Source organism: Mytilus californianus, unplaced genomic scaffold, assembly GCF_021869535.1.
Source record: "Mytilus californianus isolate M0D057914Y unplaced genomic scaffold, xbMytCali1.0.p SCAF_4, whole genome shotgun sequence".
NCBI lineage: Eukaryota > Metazoa > Mollusca > Bivalvia > Mytilida > Mytilidae > Mytilus > Mytilus californianus.
Window position 1 is genome coordinate 34,547,357 of NW_026262690.1, and position 18,193 is coordinate 34,565,549.

An 18,193-nucleotide genomic window follows, 5' to 3' on the forward strand; every position below is an offset into this window, starting at 1 on the left:
TTTTCTGTCATACTAGGGCATACAATCTATTAGACCTATTAAAATCAAATTACTGTGTATCCTATGATCCCTAAAATTGGTTTACTGTGAAACTTTCTGTAGAAACAATAAACAGGAGTAAAAGTAAGGCCAATTTCCCCTAAACTTTGGATCAAAGAGCATCACTGACCAAATTGAAACAACTAAAAAGATGGCACCACCAACTTATGCTCCCCAAAATGCACATTTTTTTTTAGAGAAAACATTTTTTATTTCAAGGGTTCAAAATATTTGACCTATGACCTTTGACCTGTTATCCCCAAAACAAGAGTCTTCTTTTCCTTCCTTTCATCTTCCATCTGCATATGTTTCATTCCAATCAAACAAGGAAAAATCAAGCTATTTTTAAGTAACAGTGACCTTGACCTCTGACCTATTGACCCCAAAATAAATAGGTTTCTTCCCCTAACCTACATCTATTTAAGTGTAATTCAAACAAGTAAGAAATACTGAAGTTATTATCTGTAAACCATTTTGTCTAATCACATTAAACTGCATTTTTCAGCCATCTTTACACTATTTGCAATTTGGTCACATGTTAAGATAATATGTCAAATATGTCATAATGCTGGTATAAACTGAAAAGCCACATAAAGCTGTGATAGTGTGAATCAACAAGGCTACAATGTTAATCTTTTTTTTTTTTGTTTAAAAATTATTTCCAAATTTTATACCGACAGATATATGAATTACATAATAAAGATGAGCCATAATTTTTCAGACAATTAACTTATTATGCAACATATGACTTTTAAAAAGTTTCAAAAAGAGAAATGGTTTATCACAAAAAGAACCTACTTTGTAGTAAAATTATCAAAATAACTTGGAATGAATGCAAAATTGAGAATGGAAATGGGGAATGTGTTTAAGAGACCACAACCCGACCAAAGAGCAGAAAACAGCCGAAGGCCACTAATGGGTCTTCAACACAGCGAGAAAATCCTGCACCGGGAGGCGGGCTTCAGCTGGCCCCTAAACAAAATGTGTACTAGTTCAATGAAAATGGACGTAACACTCTAAACTCCAAAACATATAATTGAAAACTTTTATTTATGTAGAAGATTTGAAGACTTTTCAGAACTAAATTTTGATATATAAGACAAACTATGTTCCCCTAATAACTAATCATAATTTGTTGTTTAAAAAACCTTTCATTAGCCTAGCAAACTTGATAATGTTTAATCCTTTCCAGGCGAAAAATTGGTATCCAATTTGTTCCTTTTCGTTCAAATTGATAAAAATCCCTATTAGTCTATTAAATGAAAGACATGACTGTAAAATTGACCACTTTGGATTGAAGTTGCTTAAAATCTTGCTTTCAAGTGTCTTAATTTTGATTGTTCTTCAAAAATGAAAAATATTTTCAGAGGGAAAAATCAAGACAGATCAAATAGTACTGCAACCAGTGTTCATTTTTTAAAACTTTAATGTTCCGGAAGAACACACACCTAAATTATATATCGATGGAAAGAGGAAAACGTGTACAGTAATAAAAGTTTTGTCGTAAAAATCCAGAGTGGTCACATTTTTGTGAAAATTGGGTCAAAGGTCAGGCCTAAAAATATTAATATTTTAACAACAAGGACAAAAAGGAGAAATTTTCTAATATTTATTCATTAGAATGCTACAAAAACAGTTCAATCATAAGCATATGCTGCAAAGGATATTAAAACGTCAAATTTTATAATTTATATGAAGAGCTGCTATTACAAAATGGCGTTAATCTGGAACCTTCTGATTTTTATCCATTTATGACATAGCAAAAGTAGAAGTGGCCTTGACCTTTTTACATCCATTAACTTTCATATTGCTAATAATTTTTCACTACAGTATATTACAGAATTATTTTCTAAACCATAAAACACCAGTTTATCAAATTATTTCAATATTGTTTCTATCTTTGAAAAAAACAAAATTCAAGCGCTTAATCAGTGTTTTTAATTTTGCATCTAAAAGGTTGTGTATTTTGGGAAAATTAATATCTAGTTATAGATAAATAAATATTGTGTATTTGCAAAGTCTGAACAGATCAGTTATAACACAAAAAAATATCATAGTCAACCGAGGCGAATGCGAGGTTTAAAAAAAATCATAAGTGTGACTTGCATTGATTTAGCGGTTGGTTGAGTGTAAAACAAACTCAGTTTGGTGCATGAACATTGTCTTAGTGGGATTATCCTGGTAAAATAGTGTAGACTCATCAATTTTTTAAGAAAGTAATGGAAAATACAATGTAATGCAAATTTGCTAATGTTGTTATTTGAAATCGACCAAGACCCTTATATGATAACTCTAGTCTTTGTTAAATAGGGATATGAATCAATCTCTTCGTCATCGTATGCGGATTCGGTACGCGTATTTGCATTACAACACACTTCCCTTTCATGACACAAACAAGTTCGGTGCAGGACAGAGTTTTTTCAAAGCAAACACAGCTTTTGAGCATAAAGATTTACCTTTGCAGGTACAAAGTTGAACTTGTAAGTAATATGATGACATTTATCCATTGAAAAATGTTGGGGTTAATCCATTTTTGTCTTCCCGATTGAAAATTCAAGCCTGAAGTCAGAAAAAGTTGTTATATCCGTTATAATATTAAATAACTTGATGGTCAAACGTTTCTGATTGAACAGGAAAATTTCCAAAATATTTTGACATGGAGTGCAATATTACCCAAGGAATCTCTGATGTGTTTTCCATTTTTTTTCAGCACAATTGTAAATGTTTTTGAAAGCATTCGGAACGCGAAAGACTTCTCTTACCTTTGATATAATGAAACCGCTGCCAACGATGATGCACTGCCAGTCAAATAAAAAGTGTTATCTTGATCTCTCTTCACTTTCATCTGACGCAAACTAGAGAATCAATAGTGGATTGACAAACCTGAAAGTCTGTTTGTGTCATAGAATGAAACGTTCCTCAATATCAATTGTCTCCGTGTTGATGACTATATTGTCGGTACCTTTTTGTATCAAACACCCCCTTGGTGTTTTGAAACAATGCCACCAGGAGCGTTAATATCGTCTTGGTTCGGTCAAACTCGTGCATGGCAATGCTTGTCAGGTATTCTAGTCTTACCTCTGCATAGGAAACACAAAAGCCATGCAAGAACAAATTAAGTTTCTATCAATGTTTGTGACCTATTTTCCCATATCTATATGATTTAACTGCACGGCCAATCCCGAATGTAATAGGCGAATGTCGATTTTGCTACAGAAACGATTGATTTGTAATAGCCATACATTTACGATTTCTTTTTATCATCTTTAGGGACAACATACGATTCAGAAGCGCCTTTGTGTAATTATTCATCAATTAACTAACAAATGAAATTAAAATGCGATTTGGGCATCTTTTCCATAGAAGCACCCAACGATGACAGAGCTCCTAAGAGCGCAAGCGGCAGAGTGAAGTAATCGTTCTCCTATAAATGTATCATTGATATCTTCAGACACACCTTAATGTAATTCTGAAAGTCTTAACATAGACTTCAATTTTCCTGTAACAGATATGGCATCCCCTAAGGTGAGCTCAGAGCTAAACTCAATAATTGACACCCCTTGTCCCCGCTGTGTCTGAATTGCAAGGTGTCATAATAACTAGTTATTTTGTTCTGGAGTTTGGCAGTTGGGTAAGCATCATAGACATTCTTGGGTAAAAGTGATAGGTATATGTCGAGGATGTGCTACATGAAAAAGGCCTTTTTAATGATGGAAGAACATATCATCATTAACAATCGTTATCAATGAATTGAGCAAGTTCATATTCTGATTCTTCAGTAACTGTTTAACCATATTGCATAGGTGTTGACTTCAATAAGTACATGGTAATGCTTGCTGAAAGGTAGACTGCATTTGAAAGTAAATCTGTACTCGCGATTACCTTTACCATGATAAATGATTACTCACATTAGCACACCTCAAAGGCTGTCAACACGTTCAGGCGACTCAGTTTTGTGTAGCTTTCTTTTCTTTTTAAAATGTTTGCTTTTACACAAAAAGACATGTTTTCATATCCAAACTACAAGGAGGAAACTGAGCGTGAAATTGTATAAAAGTGTCAGGTTGTGAGGATACATGTGGATCAGATTGATCACATATTTGGCTCTCTGTTGTTTCTAATTTAAAGACGCTACAATTTTTTTCTTCTGGTGTAAGTCATATAACATCACTGATCATTCACAACTCTTTCGTCCAAGAAAAGCAGAATATCAAGAGAAGTTTGTTGTGGCAACATCAATAGTACTTTTCTCCGACCGCTTGCATGCATATTAATTGCTCTGAGGTTGAACATTGACTTACAATGTATTTTTCCCACACTTTTCAAGCCTACTCCTTTTGGGACTAGTAGGAGTAAACTTTACAGGACTTCCTCAACTAGTCATTATCCGGAAAAACATCTTATCCGAAGGATTTGGTTAACTTTTATAAAAAGTCAAAATTTTATCAACAAAAATATAACTTATTTACAGAAAATACACTACTATATATAATCAAGTCACACTTTGAAAAACTCAAATTAATTAACGTATCCAAGAAAATGAACATAATCACATAGAAACTATCAAATTCATTATGAAGGAAAAACTAAATGATGGAGCTGAATGACGGATACAAAATTTCCGTAATAAAAAAGGTACAAATGATGTTTTTATTTTTGAGTTTTAGACAAAATTGTTGCGAATTTTCCAAACAAAATTTGCATGCAGTATCGCAATAATATATTCTGTCCCCTCAAATGTCAATTACTATTTTTGAATCATATGTTTTCTCGTTTTCAAAGAAAGATGCGTCAAATTTCCATCTAAATAACTGCCAACTTTTAAGTTTTAGAGTTTTACTGGGGGTGGTATTATATTTATGTCTTCATCATTCCAATGATCCTTGATGATATGTGCATCGAAAATATTGACGAAAAGATCCGGAAATTTAACAATATTTTTTTGTTTTTTACTTTTAAGGTGAGTAACCAAAACCGTAAATTGAGGGGTACCCCATTAAAGTGCTAAAATACAAAAATGTGACCAAAGAAACTTTTTACGACCAGATGGAAATTAAAATATAGATATTATTCTATCATTTAAAACAATTTGCAGCCGTGTGTTATTCCGGAACATTAAACTCGTTAACTAAGTGTCTTTTTCGAGGTCAGTTGCAGTACTACAAAGTAGTTTTTCTGAATAAGTGGAGGCAAATCAGGAGGCAAATATAAAGTTTTACAAACTTACTATATATTCTTCTACTTAGTCTTGCTCCTGACGACAGGGAAAGTTAGGCCGGGGCAACTGTTCGCCGACCAAGGGGAGAAAAAATATCAAGGCCTCGGCTTGTCAGCAGGGAAATTATTTCCGGCTGTGTGCAGCAGCAGGAATAGACGGGCCCGAGTGGCCTTCCCATTTTATATATCAGTATGAATACAGACCGTGAGAGTGTGGCCTATCGATCCATTTGACTTTAAGAGTTTTAAGCAAGATGTGTCTGAAAAGTTACCACATGAATACATGGCTTGTGGCAGCCAAGCATTCATAGCTATGTTGCTTTTTATCCTTCTATGCTATCTCTTCCTATCATTGTGAAGCTGACAATTCAAGATGGATCAAAGCAGTTTTTCTGACAATGTGAAACAATATGACAAATCAGAAGGCAAATATAAATATAGTTTTACAAACTTACTATATATTCTTCTACTTTTTCTTGGTTCTTCTTTTCAATCATGTCTCTTTTCCAGTTTGGTACAGCTGCTGTAATGGGTGTATAACCTGGAATCTGGTTGTAATCTGAAAAATACAGGCTTTTTATAGTTTGTTCAATTGTTGTATTGTTACCATTCTGACCCAGGTAAGGGGAAGGGTTTGGCATTAGCAAACATGTTTAACCCTGCAACATTCTGTATATGCCTGTCGCAAGTCAGAAGCCTATAATTGAGTGGTTGTCATTTGTTGCTGTATTTCATATGTTTTTTCATTTATTGTTTTGTACAAAAATCAGGCCGTTAGTTTTCTCGTTTGAATTGTTTTACATGTCATTTTTGGGCCTTTTATAGCTTACTATGCGGTATGAGTTTTGCTCATTATTGAAGGAGGTACTGTGACGTTTAGTTGCTAACTTCTACGTTGTTGGCTTCTGGTGGAGGGTTGTCTCATTGGCAATCATACCACTTCTTCTTATTTTTATATTTCAAAAATGTTGTTCTTTTGTGTTTTTAAAATGAACCTTCATCTGTTATTTTATACAATTTATTACCTGCATATATAAGTATACAGGTACTTACTGAACTAAAAGCTATTTATTTCCACTTAAGATATATTTTTTGTCCAAACCCTTAGAGAACAACATAGCCACTGTCCAAGAACCTATTCTAAATTCATTATCATAAAACACAATCAAATTTGTAAAGATTGGATGCATGCTTTAAGTGATAACTAAAAAAAGCCAAGTTTTTCTATTAATAGCTGGGTGAACTAGAACTTTCCAAATGACCTTTAATTCCTCCATAGAAACTCATCTCCGATAACCAGAATCTCATTTCCCCTGTTGGGAAGTACTGTGGATTTATTTATTTTCGTGGATATCAATTTTTGTGGATTGAGGAAAACTTTTATTTTCATGGATATTTGATTTTGTGGATTTTCTAAAGTCTGTATACAAGCCTTTAGAAAATGTGTTCTTCTATGAATCTTTAAATTCGTTGTTTACCGATACCAATGAAATCCACAAGAATTGGTATCCCACAAATAACAATGAATCCACAGTATACTGTTATCAATACTGATTCGCTGCAGTGCAGATCAATGGTGAGAAGTAAATAGACAAGAGTGCACATGCAGAAACTTCTAGCTTGCTTTACTGACCATTGATATCATGTTGAAAGTTCTAAAGATAAAGGTTTTACTATGAGTATGACATAAACTTAACATTCACAATAAGGTCAAGGACAGATAATTCTAACAGATTACAATTATTCCATACACCAAATATAGTTGACCTATTGCTTATGGTAATTGAAAAACAGACCAAAACCAAAAAACTTGATATTGACCAATGAACCATGAAAATGAGGTCAAGGTCAGATGATACCCGCCAGATAGACATGCACACCTTACAATCATTCCATACACCAAATATAGTTGACAGATAATGCTAACAGTACTTAAAAAACAGACCAAAACACAAAAACTTATTATTGACAATTGAACCATGAAAAAGAGTTCATGGTTAGATGAAAACTGCCAGACTGACATGAACCCCTTACAATCATTCCATACACCACATATAGTTGACCTACTAGTAACAGTATCTGAATAAAATGCTTCGCTGGGGCGCAGCTTGATACGACCGCAGAGGTCGAACCCTGAACAGTTGGGGCAAGTATGGACACAACATTCAAGCTTGATACAGCTCTGAATTTGGATTGTTATTAAATATTTGACACAGCATAGGTTTCTGACACAGAAAGAATGTGGTCTAAGAACTTGAATTTTTTTAATTTACCTATTATGGTCCAATGTCCAAAATCAAAATACATGGTTAGATTCAGCATATCAAAGAACCCCATATATTCAATTTTTGTTGAAATCAAACAAAGTTTAATTTTGGACCCCAACTTGGACAAACTTGAAAACTGGGCCCATAATCAAAAATCTAAACACATGTTTAGATTCAGCATATCAAAGAACCCCAAGAATTCAATTTTTGCTAAAATCAAACTAAGTTTAATTTTGGACCCTTTGGACCTTAATGTAGACCAATTTAAAAAACAGGACTTAAAATTAAAAATCTAAATACACGGTTAGATTTGGAATATCAAAGAACCCCAATAATTCAATTTTTGATGAAATCAAACAAACTTTAATTTTGGACCCTTTTGACCTCAATATGAACCAATTTGATAGCGGGGCCCACAAATAAAAAATCTAAATTCATGGTTAGATTCAGCATATCAAAGAACCCCATATATTCAATTTTTGTTGAAATCAAAAAAAGTTTAATTTTGGACCCCAACTTGGACCAACTTGAAAACTGGGCCCATAATCAAAAATCTAAACACATGTTTAGATTCAGCATATCAAAGAACCCCAAGAATTCAATTTTTGTTAAAATCAAACTAAGTTTAATTTTGGACCCTTTGGACCTCAATGAAGACCAATTTAAAAAACGGGACCCAAATTAAAAATCTAAAAACACGGTTAGATTTGGCATATCAAAGAACCCCAATAATTCAATTTTCGATGAAATCAAACAAAGTTTAATTTTGGACCCTTTTGACCTCAATATGAACCAATTTGATAGCGGGGCCTACAAATAAAAAATCTAAATACATGGTTAGATTCAGCATATCAAAGAACCTCATATATTCAATTTTTGTTGAAATCAAACAAAGTTTAATTTTGGACCCCAATTTGGACCAACTTGAAAACTGGGCCCATAATCAAAAATCTAAATACATGTTTAGATTCAGCATATCAAAGAACCCCATATATTCAATTTTTGTTGAAATCAAACAAAGTTTAAATACTGGACCCTATCTTGGACCAACTTGAAAACTGGGCCCATAATCAAAAATCTAAACACATGTTTAGATTCAGCAAATCAAAGAACCCCAAGAATTCAATTTTTGTCAAAATCAAACTAAGTTTAATTTTGGACCCTTTGGACCTCAATGTAGACCAATTTAAAAAACAGGACCCAAAATTAAAAACCTAAATACACGGTTAGATTTGGAATATCAAAGAACCCCAATAATTCAATTTTAGATGAAATCAAACAAAGTTTAATTTTGGACCCTTTTGACCTCAATATGAACCAATTAGATAACGGGGTCCACAAATAAAAAATCTAAATACATGGTTAGATTCAGCATATCAAAGAACCCCATATATTCAATTTTTGTTGAAATCAAACAAAGTTTAATTTTGGATCCCAATTTGGACCAACTTGAAAACTGGGCCAAAAATCAAAAATCTAAATACATGTTTAGATTCAGCATATCAAAGAACCTCATATATTCAATTTTTGCTAAAATCAAACAAAGTTTAATTTTGGACCCTTTGGACATTAATGTAGACCAATTTGAAAACTGGACCCAAAATTAAAAATCTAAATACACTGTTAGATTCGGCATAACAAATAAATAAATGTGATCAAAGATTTTACAAATCTAATGCGCCATACTGTGCAATTAAAGATTACTTCTTGAAATTTTTCAATATTTGAAATTTGAAAAAAAAATAATATTTGAAGAATAATTCTTTTTAATTTCTGAAATCTGAAATGAGAAAAAATTGGCCCCCCACAATTTCTTTTTATCCCCCCCCCCCCTTTTTCCCCAAAAAAAATTCTTTCCCTCAAGATATGGTCATAATCTCAATTCAAATTTCCAATGGAGTTGGCAACCATAATTACCCATTTAAATTTACCATAGTGCTAACTTAATCTATTTTATAATAGAATTAATAAAAATATAGTGTCAAATCTTTCATATGGATTTTTTTGTAAAAAGAAAGATGAAAACATTTGCAGATATTTTTACTGGTCTTCCTTTATAAATATGCATTTCTTTAAACATAATTTAAAAGCAGTGTAAGGGAAGTAACCAAAATATTGTATTTGGATTACCTCCCTTACACTGTTTTAGATTATCTTTATTGTTCATTAACCATTACTTTATTCATAATTTAAAAGCAGTGTAAGGGAGATAATTTCAATGATGTATTTGATTTATCTCCCTTACACTGCTTTAAATTATGTTTTGTACTAAAGTATTTGTCCATTAACCAGGACAACCTTGTTTTTCCCCCTTTTTTGCCCCTAATTCCTAAACGGTTTGAGCCATAACCCCCCAAAGCAAATCCTAACCATCCCTTTGTGGTATGGAAACTTGTAGTATAATTTCAGAGAGATCCATACACCGTTCCACAGTTATTGTCTGGAAACTAGAAAATGCTCATTTTTGGCCCCTTTTTGGCCCCTAATTCCTTAACTGTTGGTACCATAACCCCCAAAATCAATCCCAACCTTCCTTTTGTGGTATTTAACCTTATGGTCAAATTTCAAAAAGATCCATTCACTTAAACTAAAGTTAGAGTGCGAAAACCAATATGTATTCGGACAACGACGCCGGACGACGACGACGACGACGCCAACGTCATACCAATATACGACCACAAAATTTTTTTGCGGTCGTATAAAAACAGATCTAATCAGGTAACTTTAACCTTAATCACTGATCCATGAAATGAGGTAGAGGTCAGGTGAACCCTGTCTGACAGACATGTTGACATTGCAAGGATCCCATATACCAAATATGTTGTTGCTCAATCTTCATTTTTCTGTGAAATGCTTTGTATTTAGGTTGTTTTATTGATGCATGGCAATGTTTGCTTTTCTTAAACTTTCATTTTTTTATTGCCCCTTTTGTATCTTCTTCCCCCCTTTTTACCTTGGAATTCCATTTACCAACTTTAACTATGCAAACAATGTTATTTTAAACCTATAATACTATAAAATTACTAAACCATGAAACATGTTGATAAATTGAGAAGTTGATTCTAAATTGGGATGAGTCAAGTTAATTGATGTATGAGTAAGCCTCTACATATTATTTTCTAAATATACCAGATGTTTGTAGAAGTAAGAATTTTAAGAAGGAATTCTAATTTTACAGTTTAACATAGACAAACTCATCCTGTAAGAAAACTGTTTTAACTCTATTTTTAAATCAATATGCATGGAATTTTTTAGATGAAGTTACTTGTAAAGAAACTCATACTCAGTCTCAACATTTCATAAAAAGAAAAATGATCTCTGAAACAGGTAAATTCACTGACCACTGGTCAAATGAAATCTGTCAGTTGCACATTTTTATGCATGCATAATTTATTCACATATCTGTACACAGTTTATTTTTTCAACCTTTTATGTACAACAACTTAAATTACTACTAAAAATTAGATCAAGAACATATCACATGTGTAAAACTGTAAATAATTTTTTCTGTTTATAAATTTTGTGCAATCAAAGTACTTTTGATTGACCCTCATCACAGGGTTAAGGAATGCTTAAACCTAAACATTTGAAAGCCAGGGATGGAAAAATATGTAGCAACATTAGGAGCTATATGACCAAAAAGGACCAAAAATGAATAGCCAAATTCATCTTAGGTCAGTTTTTCCCGAGGGAGTTAGAACCTTAGTTTTCTATAGAATTTTAAGATGGACATGCACGCCTTCCAAGTTCAAACAAATCTACATATCAAATATTATTGAATTACTTTCCTGGAAATAAAACTTTGACCAGCTTCAAACTAATGTCAAGCCATATGATAATATACCAGACATGATCCTTAGTGAAAGTAGGGATAAAATATTGAGGTCATCTGCAAATTTTACGGCTGCTGTTGCCAGAAAATTCATACCTATGTCTCACCTATCACACCTTTTATGGAAAATGAGATACAAAAATGTATAAAAAAAAAACGCTTGCTTAAATATTCACATTTCATTGCCTTTAATGAGTTCTTTTGAAAGTTAAAAGTTTTGATAAGGGTGAAATTGCTAATTTAAACTTTAATTTGATTTTTATTATGTTAATATTTCCTGTATTTATACATATCAACAAAATACCATTTACTTATTTTTTAACAATCATAAACTATCTGTTAAATATGCTTTTATACCCAATTTTATAAACAATGGTTTATCAATGATCTCTGTATCAGCATAGAATTTCTCCATGTTGTTCCTATCAGATCTACATCTAAGCATTTACAAGTAAATATAGACAAAGACAACCTGGAATTTCTCCAGCTTCTTAACTTTCTAGTAGTTTCTACTACCTTTAACATTACAGAGTTAATTAACCTCTATAGATGATACAATATTATTTACATATCTTATTCTTGGCAGCTATTTTTCATCAACAGATTCTGAATACATGTTAACTTGCAATATATCAAAAATAAGGAAATCATTAGAAACTATTAAGAAACTCTCTACAAAAGTTTGGATACAATTTATTGAAAACCCTATCAATCCAAAACAACAACATATTTTGATATTATTTATTATTAGTGTTAAGCCATTAACTTAATTATTACGTAGGTAATAGATGATGAAAAATTGGAAGAGGAACAATTATTGAAGGAAACAGGTTTATTGCTATTTGTGATAATAATATTTTTGATAGAAGTTTCAATATTCCTGAAAACCTACATACTTCTTTGGCTCAATTTCTGTATAAGTTAATTATTTCAGTGACGGTGAAACATTGTCAACTCTGAAAGAGCCAAAAAACCCAAACAAGAGTTTTTGCATTCAGAGTAAGACTCATTATTGAGTCATAATTCCTTTAGAAATTTATTGTGCTTAAAAATGTCTGTCCTCCTAAGATGGTTAAATTAAAGGTTTCTTTCTACCAATTATAAACACAAAAGTTGTTTCCCATTATTTCATTTTGTAAATATGTGTGTTACCAAATTAATATTCTGTAAAAAAAATTGATATCAACATTCCACCTTGCATTTCTTTAATCATTCATTATAAAAACTAGTACATACTGTTCCTACATCTTGTACTAACTTGTTGAAATGTTATCTTGTTTGTGACTCTTAATACCATGACATTGCTTTTTGAACATGTCTTTGATATCTCAAGTGTATTTTCTCATGACTTACCTATGTTATTCAGGTCAATTTCAATATCAGCCATTTTTGAAAGACTTGGTGCACCACCTCCTGTAAATATACAAGAAAACAATTATTAAGGTCTTTTCTTTTAAAAGATTCTTTCAATTTAAAATCAATCAAGATTACAACCATGAATTCAGAAATTGCCAGACAGGTGCCTGCAAGCTATTTACCACATGGAGAAGCAGCAAATTCTTTTGTTTGACTAAGTCTTACCAGTTTAAAATCAGAATAAGAAAAACTGTCTGACTCGCTCAAATATTTTTTTAAGCCCTGATACAGACAGGATCCAAACAAAATTGATCATGCAAGAAATCTGATTAACAGTAACAAGACTATATGGGTAGAACTTTATAAATGTAGCTGAGTCACAAACATTACTTCTTTTTGGAGATACATAAGATATGATAAGGAGACAATGAGACTGAGTAAAGGACAAAGATGTAAACAACTATAGGTCACTGTACAGTCTTTAACAGTATGTTTTATTTACCCACTAGTTCTCATATAATAATATCCCCATGTTTTATCTCATTGAGACTCAACTTTGGATTTTTAGCAGTAAAAATACAGCTGATGGAACAGTCAAAATAAATTCTTTGTAATACTTAATAAGGCAGTAGTACATAAATTCAGTATAAGCTTCAACTGTAAGAAATGGTCCGAGTACACAGTTATTTCGTAGTGCATTTCTTTTAGACAATAAATGAAAATTAAAAAAATCCCACCTGCGCTTTCTCAATAATATTTTTACAGTGTGTTGTACTACTTTTGGGACAAATTATATCAAAATTATAGAAAACTTCATCGGCTCTAACTCAAAATATGGACAATTTTATGTTAAGGGGGTCTTCAAATCTTTTGACAGCTTCCGAAGTGCTAATTTTTAACATTTTTCAGCTGGACCAAATCACTACTTTACTTTAAAATTCATGACCCAAATATTTTTACAGTGTCATTTCACCCCCCTACTTGCTATTTGAGTCATAAAACATGGAGAAATAAATTTGGAAGGGGTATAAAAAAAATGGCAAGTAACACACTGTCCACACTAGGGACTACATCAAAGGACGATAACTATGTACTCAGACCTAATAGGGTAGAAAAAGATTGACCAATCTTAATGAAACTTGGTATGACCAAAGCTTAATAAATTATAAGACTGCCTACAAAGTTTCATGGCAATAGGATATATATTATAGACAATATGACTAATTCTATATTCAACTTTGCGTGTTAAATTTAGATGTTAAAATTGAAAAATTTCAACTATCAACATTTGATTAAAAAATTTAAATATTGCAAAAAAAAACTTTTGAAATGCCTTAATATATAAAATATTATGTATTAAAAACAATTGAGTACTCATTTGATTTATCAGACTTATCATAATTATTAAAAAGTCAAATTTATATGAGCATGTGCCTAAAAATGGAGGTTTTCAAATGAAGGGGGGCCTTACATGAAGATGTAATATTTTCCAGCAATTTTAAATTTGTAAAGCTTTTTGGTTATAAATAATCCTTACATATGTATTTAATGTACTTTAAATGGAAAGAAAACTCACAAATAACATATCATATTAGTTTAAAAGGGTCTTAGGCCAAGTAAGACTGAAAATAATTTAGGGTCAATTTAGGCCGTAGCACATATTTACATTTAAAATGCATATTGAAGCTATAGGAAATAAAAATTTGTGTCTTTTCTATCATTTCTATACTCAAGTGACATGATACAATAAGTCTGAGCACAAAAAGACTCTTGCATTCAACTTTTTTTGCTGACAGTATGGTCTGATACAAAGATTTTTCACTTTTTAGTGAAAAACATGCATGCAATTTTAGTCACAACAAGCTTATATTTGAACCACTTGCTATCCTACAGAAGAAAAGAAAGATATTATGTGACATGAAACAGGTACAAAAGACATTGTTAAGTGCTTTTTATACAAATTTAGTGAGGTCTTTATTATGGACTTCAACTTTTATGTTCCAAGCTCCTCATATTTAACTTGATCCAAACAGGGCGTTAGACGAGGGTCATATATACAACACATTTTGTACATATTGTCTGAGATAATCTTCTTTTCTGTAGATTCAGAGTTCACAAATGAGTAATACAACTGGATTGAAGCATAGAAACAAAAATATTGACACATAAAAACCTGTCAGATAGAAAGTCAGAATGCATCAAAATTGAAAAAGCTATAAAATGCTTATTTTGACCATAATATGCCCAAATTGGTCATTTTTGCAGAAATTCTATCAAATAAAAGTTTAAATCCTTTAGTTTTATGATATTTGACAAATTGACACCATCAAATCATTCAGGGAAGTTGCCATAGTACAGATTCTATATTTCCTGATTTCACCTCTTAGGTCCGAGTACACAGTTATTTCGTAGTGCATTTCTTTTAGACAATAAATGAAAATTAAAAAAATCCCACCTGCGCTTTCTCAATAATATTTTTACAGTGTGTTGTACTACTTTTGGGACAAATTATATCAAAATTATAGAAAACTTCATCGGCTCAAACTCAAAATATGGACAATTTTATGTTAAGGGGGTCTTCAAATCTTTTGACAGCTTCCGAAGTGCTAATTTTTAACATTTTTCAGCTGGACCAAATCACTACTTTACTTTAAAATTCATGACCCAATTTTGTTTACAGTGTCATTTCACCCCCTACTTGCTATTTGAGTCATAAAACATGGAGAAATAAATTTGGAAGGGGTATAAAAAAAAATGGCAAGTAACACACTGTCCACACTAGGGACTACATTTGTGGACAACGAAAATCAAAGGACGATAACTGTGTACTCGGACCAAATTGGAGGAATATGAATGTTGAAAAAATGTCCAACAACTCTAAATTTTCACCTTTGCCAAAAAGTTGTATGCTACATTTATGAAGCTTCATAGTAAAAGTGGCACAGTTATAGAGATCAAAGGAGTTTATATATGATATTGCACTGCCTGTTTTTCACAAGTGCATTATTTTGCCATTTCTTCACTACAAGCAGTCTGATTAAACTCAGGATACATTGTGATAAACATATCTCAGATCATTAGAGTCCTACAATACTTATATAGTACTACTGTAGTAAATGTAGTAATAAATGGTCTGAAAAAAGATTACCTCAAATATTATCATCAAAATGTTTTAATATCAATCATATACTAAAATAAAAAACCTTAACAAAAAGAAAGCAAAAAGTATATCCTTATATCTGTTTTATCACAATGTTGTGCATGGATATATGATATGAACAATCTTATAATGTATGACATAACTACAGTAACTAGTTATTGTTATCTACTGGCATCTGCTTAAAACAACATAACACTGTGGCTTAATTGTTCCCTACTGGAGATAAATAATAGTACAAGAGAGTCATGTTAGGTCATAGTACTTTCCACATTAAGAGTGTAAAGGCAACTTGTAAATATACAAGAATTAGGCATAAAGAAAAGTTGGTATTTATAGATGAGAATAAAACAATAAGACAGGTAGTGTGTTAGAAGTGTGTAATTACTCTTGAAGACAAAATCAGACTGACAATTATAGTGTTATTACTTCCTCTGTACAAATTCTTCTGTCGAAGTCAGACGAAGTCAGATGCTAAAAAAATAGGAACACATTGTTCTTCTAAGTCACCAGGTTATAATGTGTGGAATGGAACTGTGATACAACTAATGGCCATAGGACTAAAAATACACCTTATAATATAAAAATAATGTGGTATGAATGACAATGAGACAACTATCCTTAAAAACAAAAGGACAAACATGTAAACAATGAAGCATCTTTTAATCTGTAACTTCATCCTGTTCATATTATTAGAAATTATAAATCTTTCTTGTCAAGGAGCAGCAAGAAAAGTGTTTCTTTGTGAAACAGACAGCATTCCTCCAATGTCATGAAATTTATCATTCTCTGCTAGTCTTAGACTGTAAATCTTTGGTGCCTAATATAGTTCCCAGCCTAACATCTTGCTTGTGTCTTATTTCTTAAACTATCAATATTTTATATTTAAAAGCTTCATGTAGTTCATTGTGACCAATTTTTTTTTTTTGCCATATCCAATAACCTTGGTTGAAACAAATGTGTCCTTTTACCTACAATACTAAGACCTTAGAGAATACACTTGAAAGTTGAACATGAAAGAAATTAATCAAATAGAAGAAAAAACTTGAAAAGCTAAGACCATGGAAGTATATCATATTAAAATTTCTATTTCCTTTCCATGCTCAAACCAACTTCAAGTATTATTATCAGAGTCTTTGATAAAGTACACATGTCTGATTTCCTTTTCTAACAACCTTTCTAACAAGTTTCTCAAAAGTCCTACTGTTTCCTACAGGAATAAAAAGACTTTATCAGTAGTGGTAAAATTGTGAATATGTGGTACTTTTCAGAAAAATGTCTCCAGATAAATCCTTCATAAGTCAGTTACCATTTAGTATCAGTCATGATAAATATTAGTACATGCAGTTATAATTGATAAAAAGTGTAATTGAAATTTCTAATTAGCTTTTTGTGGAGTTGCATTCCATCACTTCTTCAGTTACAGGAACTTCCTGATGACAATACATCACTTCTGTCAGGAAGTCCTCCCACAACTTGAACTATGGTATGTATACATCATGTGTTGAATGAATTTTCATCATAATTTGTTTATAAACAGGATAACTTCTGACAAATAAGCTTCAGATGGCTTTGTTTTCATAAATCCCCTAAAGTTTCTACCAAGTCTGATTAAAAATTGGCCAAATAGTTTCAGATGAGAAGATGATTTTCTATACGGTTTCAATTTCAATGGAAACTACATGTATGTGCCTCAATATCATCTAGTGGACTACCTGATACACATTAAATGAGAATCTGTGTGAAGGTCTTCATTTCATCAGGCCCCCCCCCCCCCCATGTATCAAAGTATTTCACCTCATAGTTTCAGAAGAGATGAATTTTGAAAACAGGCCAATCAGAACCAACGATTGCCTCTAGATGACATGTTTTCCACCTAATCCAAACCCATGAAGATTGCTTGTAGAAGACCTTACATAATATGTAGGACTCGGATGTGTAATGGGGATGCTGAAGTGTGATGGTCACACTGAAGTGCAATGGTCACGTTGAAGTGCGATAGTCTATATCATGCTTGATGGCTAGTTAAAAGTCTACAGATGCTCAATTATTATGAGAAGTAGATTTCTTAACAACAGTTATTTGGTGATGTCTTAGGGTAAGTTCAGAGTCAATTACCAATCTGCTATTATGTGATGTCTAATCACTTGATATCACTTATCAACTTATTTTATAGGAGTAACACGACAGGTGTCACATGTAGAGCAGGATCTGCTTACCCTTTCGAAGCACCTGAGATCATCCCCCATTTTTGGTGGTTTGGTGGTGTTCGTGTTGCTCAGTCTGGTGGTTGTGTTGCTCAGTCTTTAGTTTTCTATGTTGTGT

General features: G+C 32.1%; 1 protein-coding gene across 4 annotated transcripts in view; it reads right to left on the reverse strand.

Moving 5' to 3' along the window:
* Positions 1-18,193, reverse strand: part of LOC127698216 (unconventional myosin-XVI-like) — a 132,198-nt gene that overhangs the window by 9,928 nt on the left and 104,077 nt on the right. For all 4 annotated transcript variants that reach the window (XM_052201570.1, XM_052201568.1, XM_052201569.1 and 1 more), the window contains exons 35-36: positions 12,709-12,768; positions 5,712-5,815 (exon numbers count right to left, since the gene is read on the reverse strand). In XM_052201570.1, coding sequence (XP_052057530.1) covers positions 5,712-5,815; positions 12,709-12,768 — 164 coding nt within the window. The remainder of the gene's footprint in view (positions 1-5,711; positions 5,816-12,708; positions 12,769-18,193) is intronic.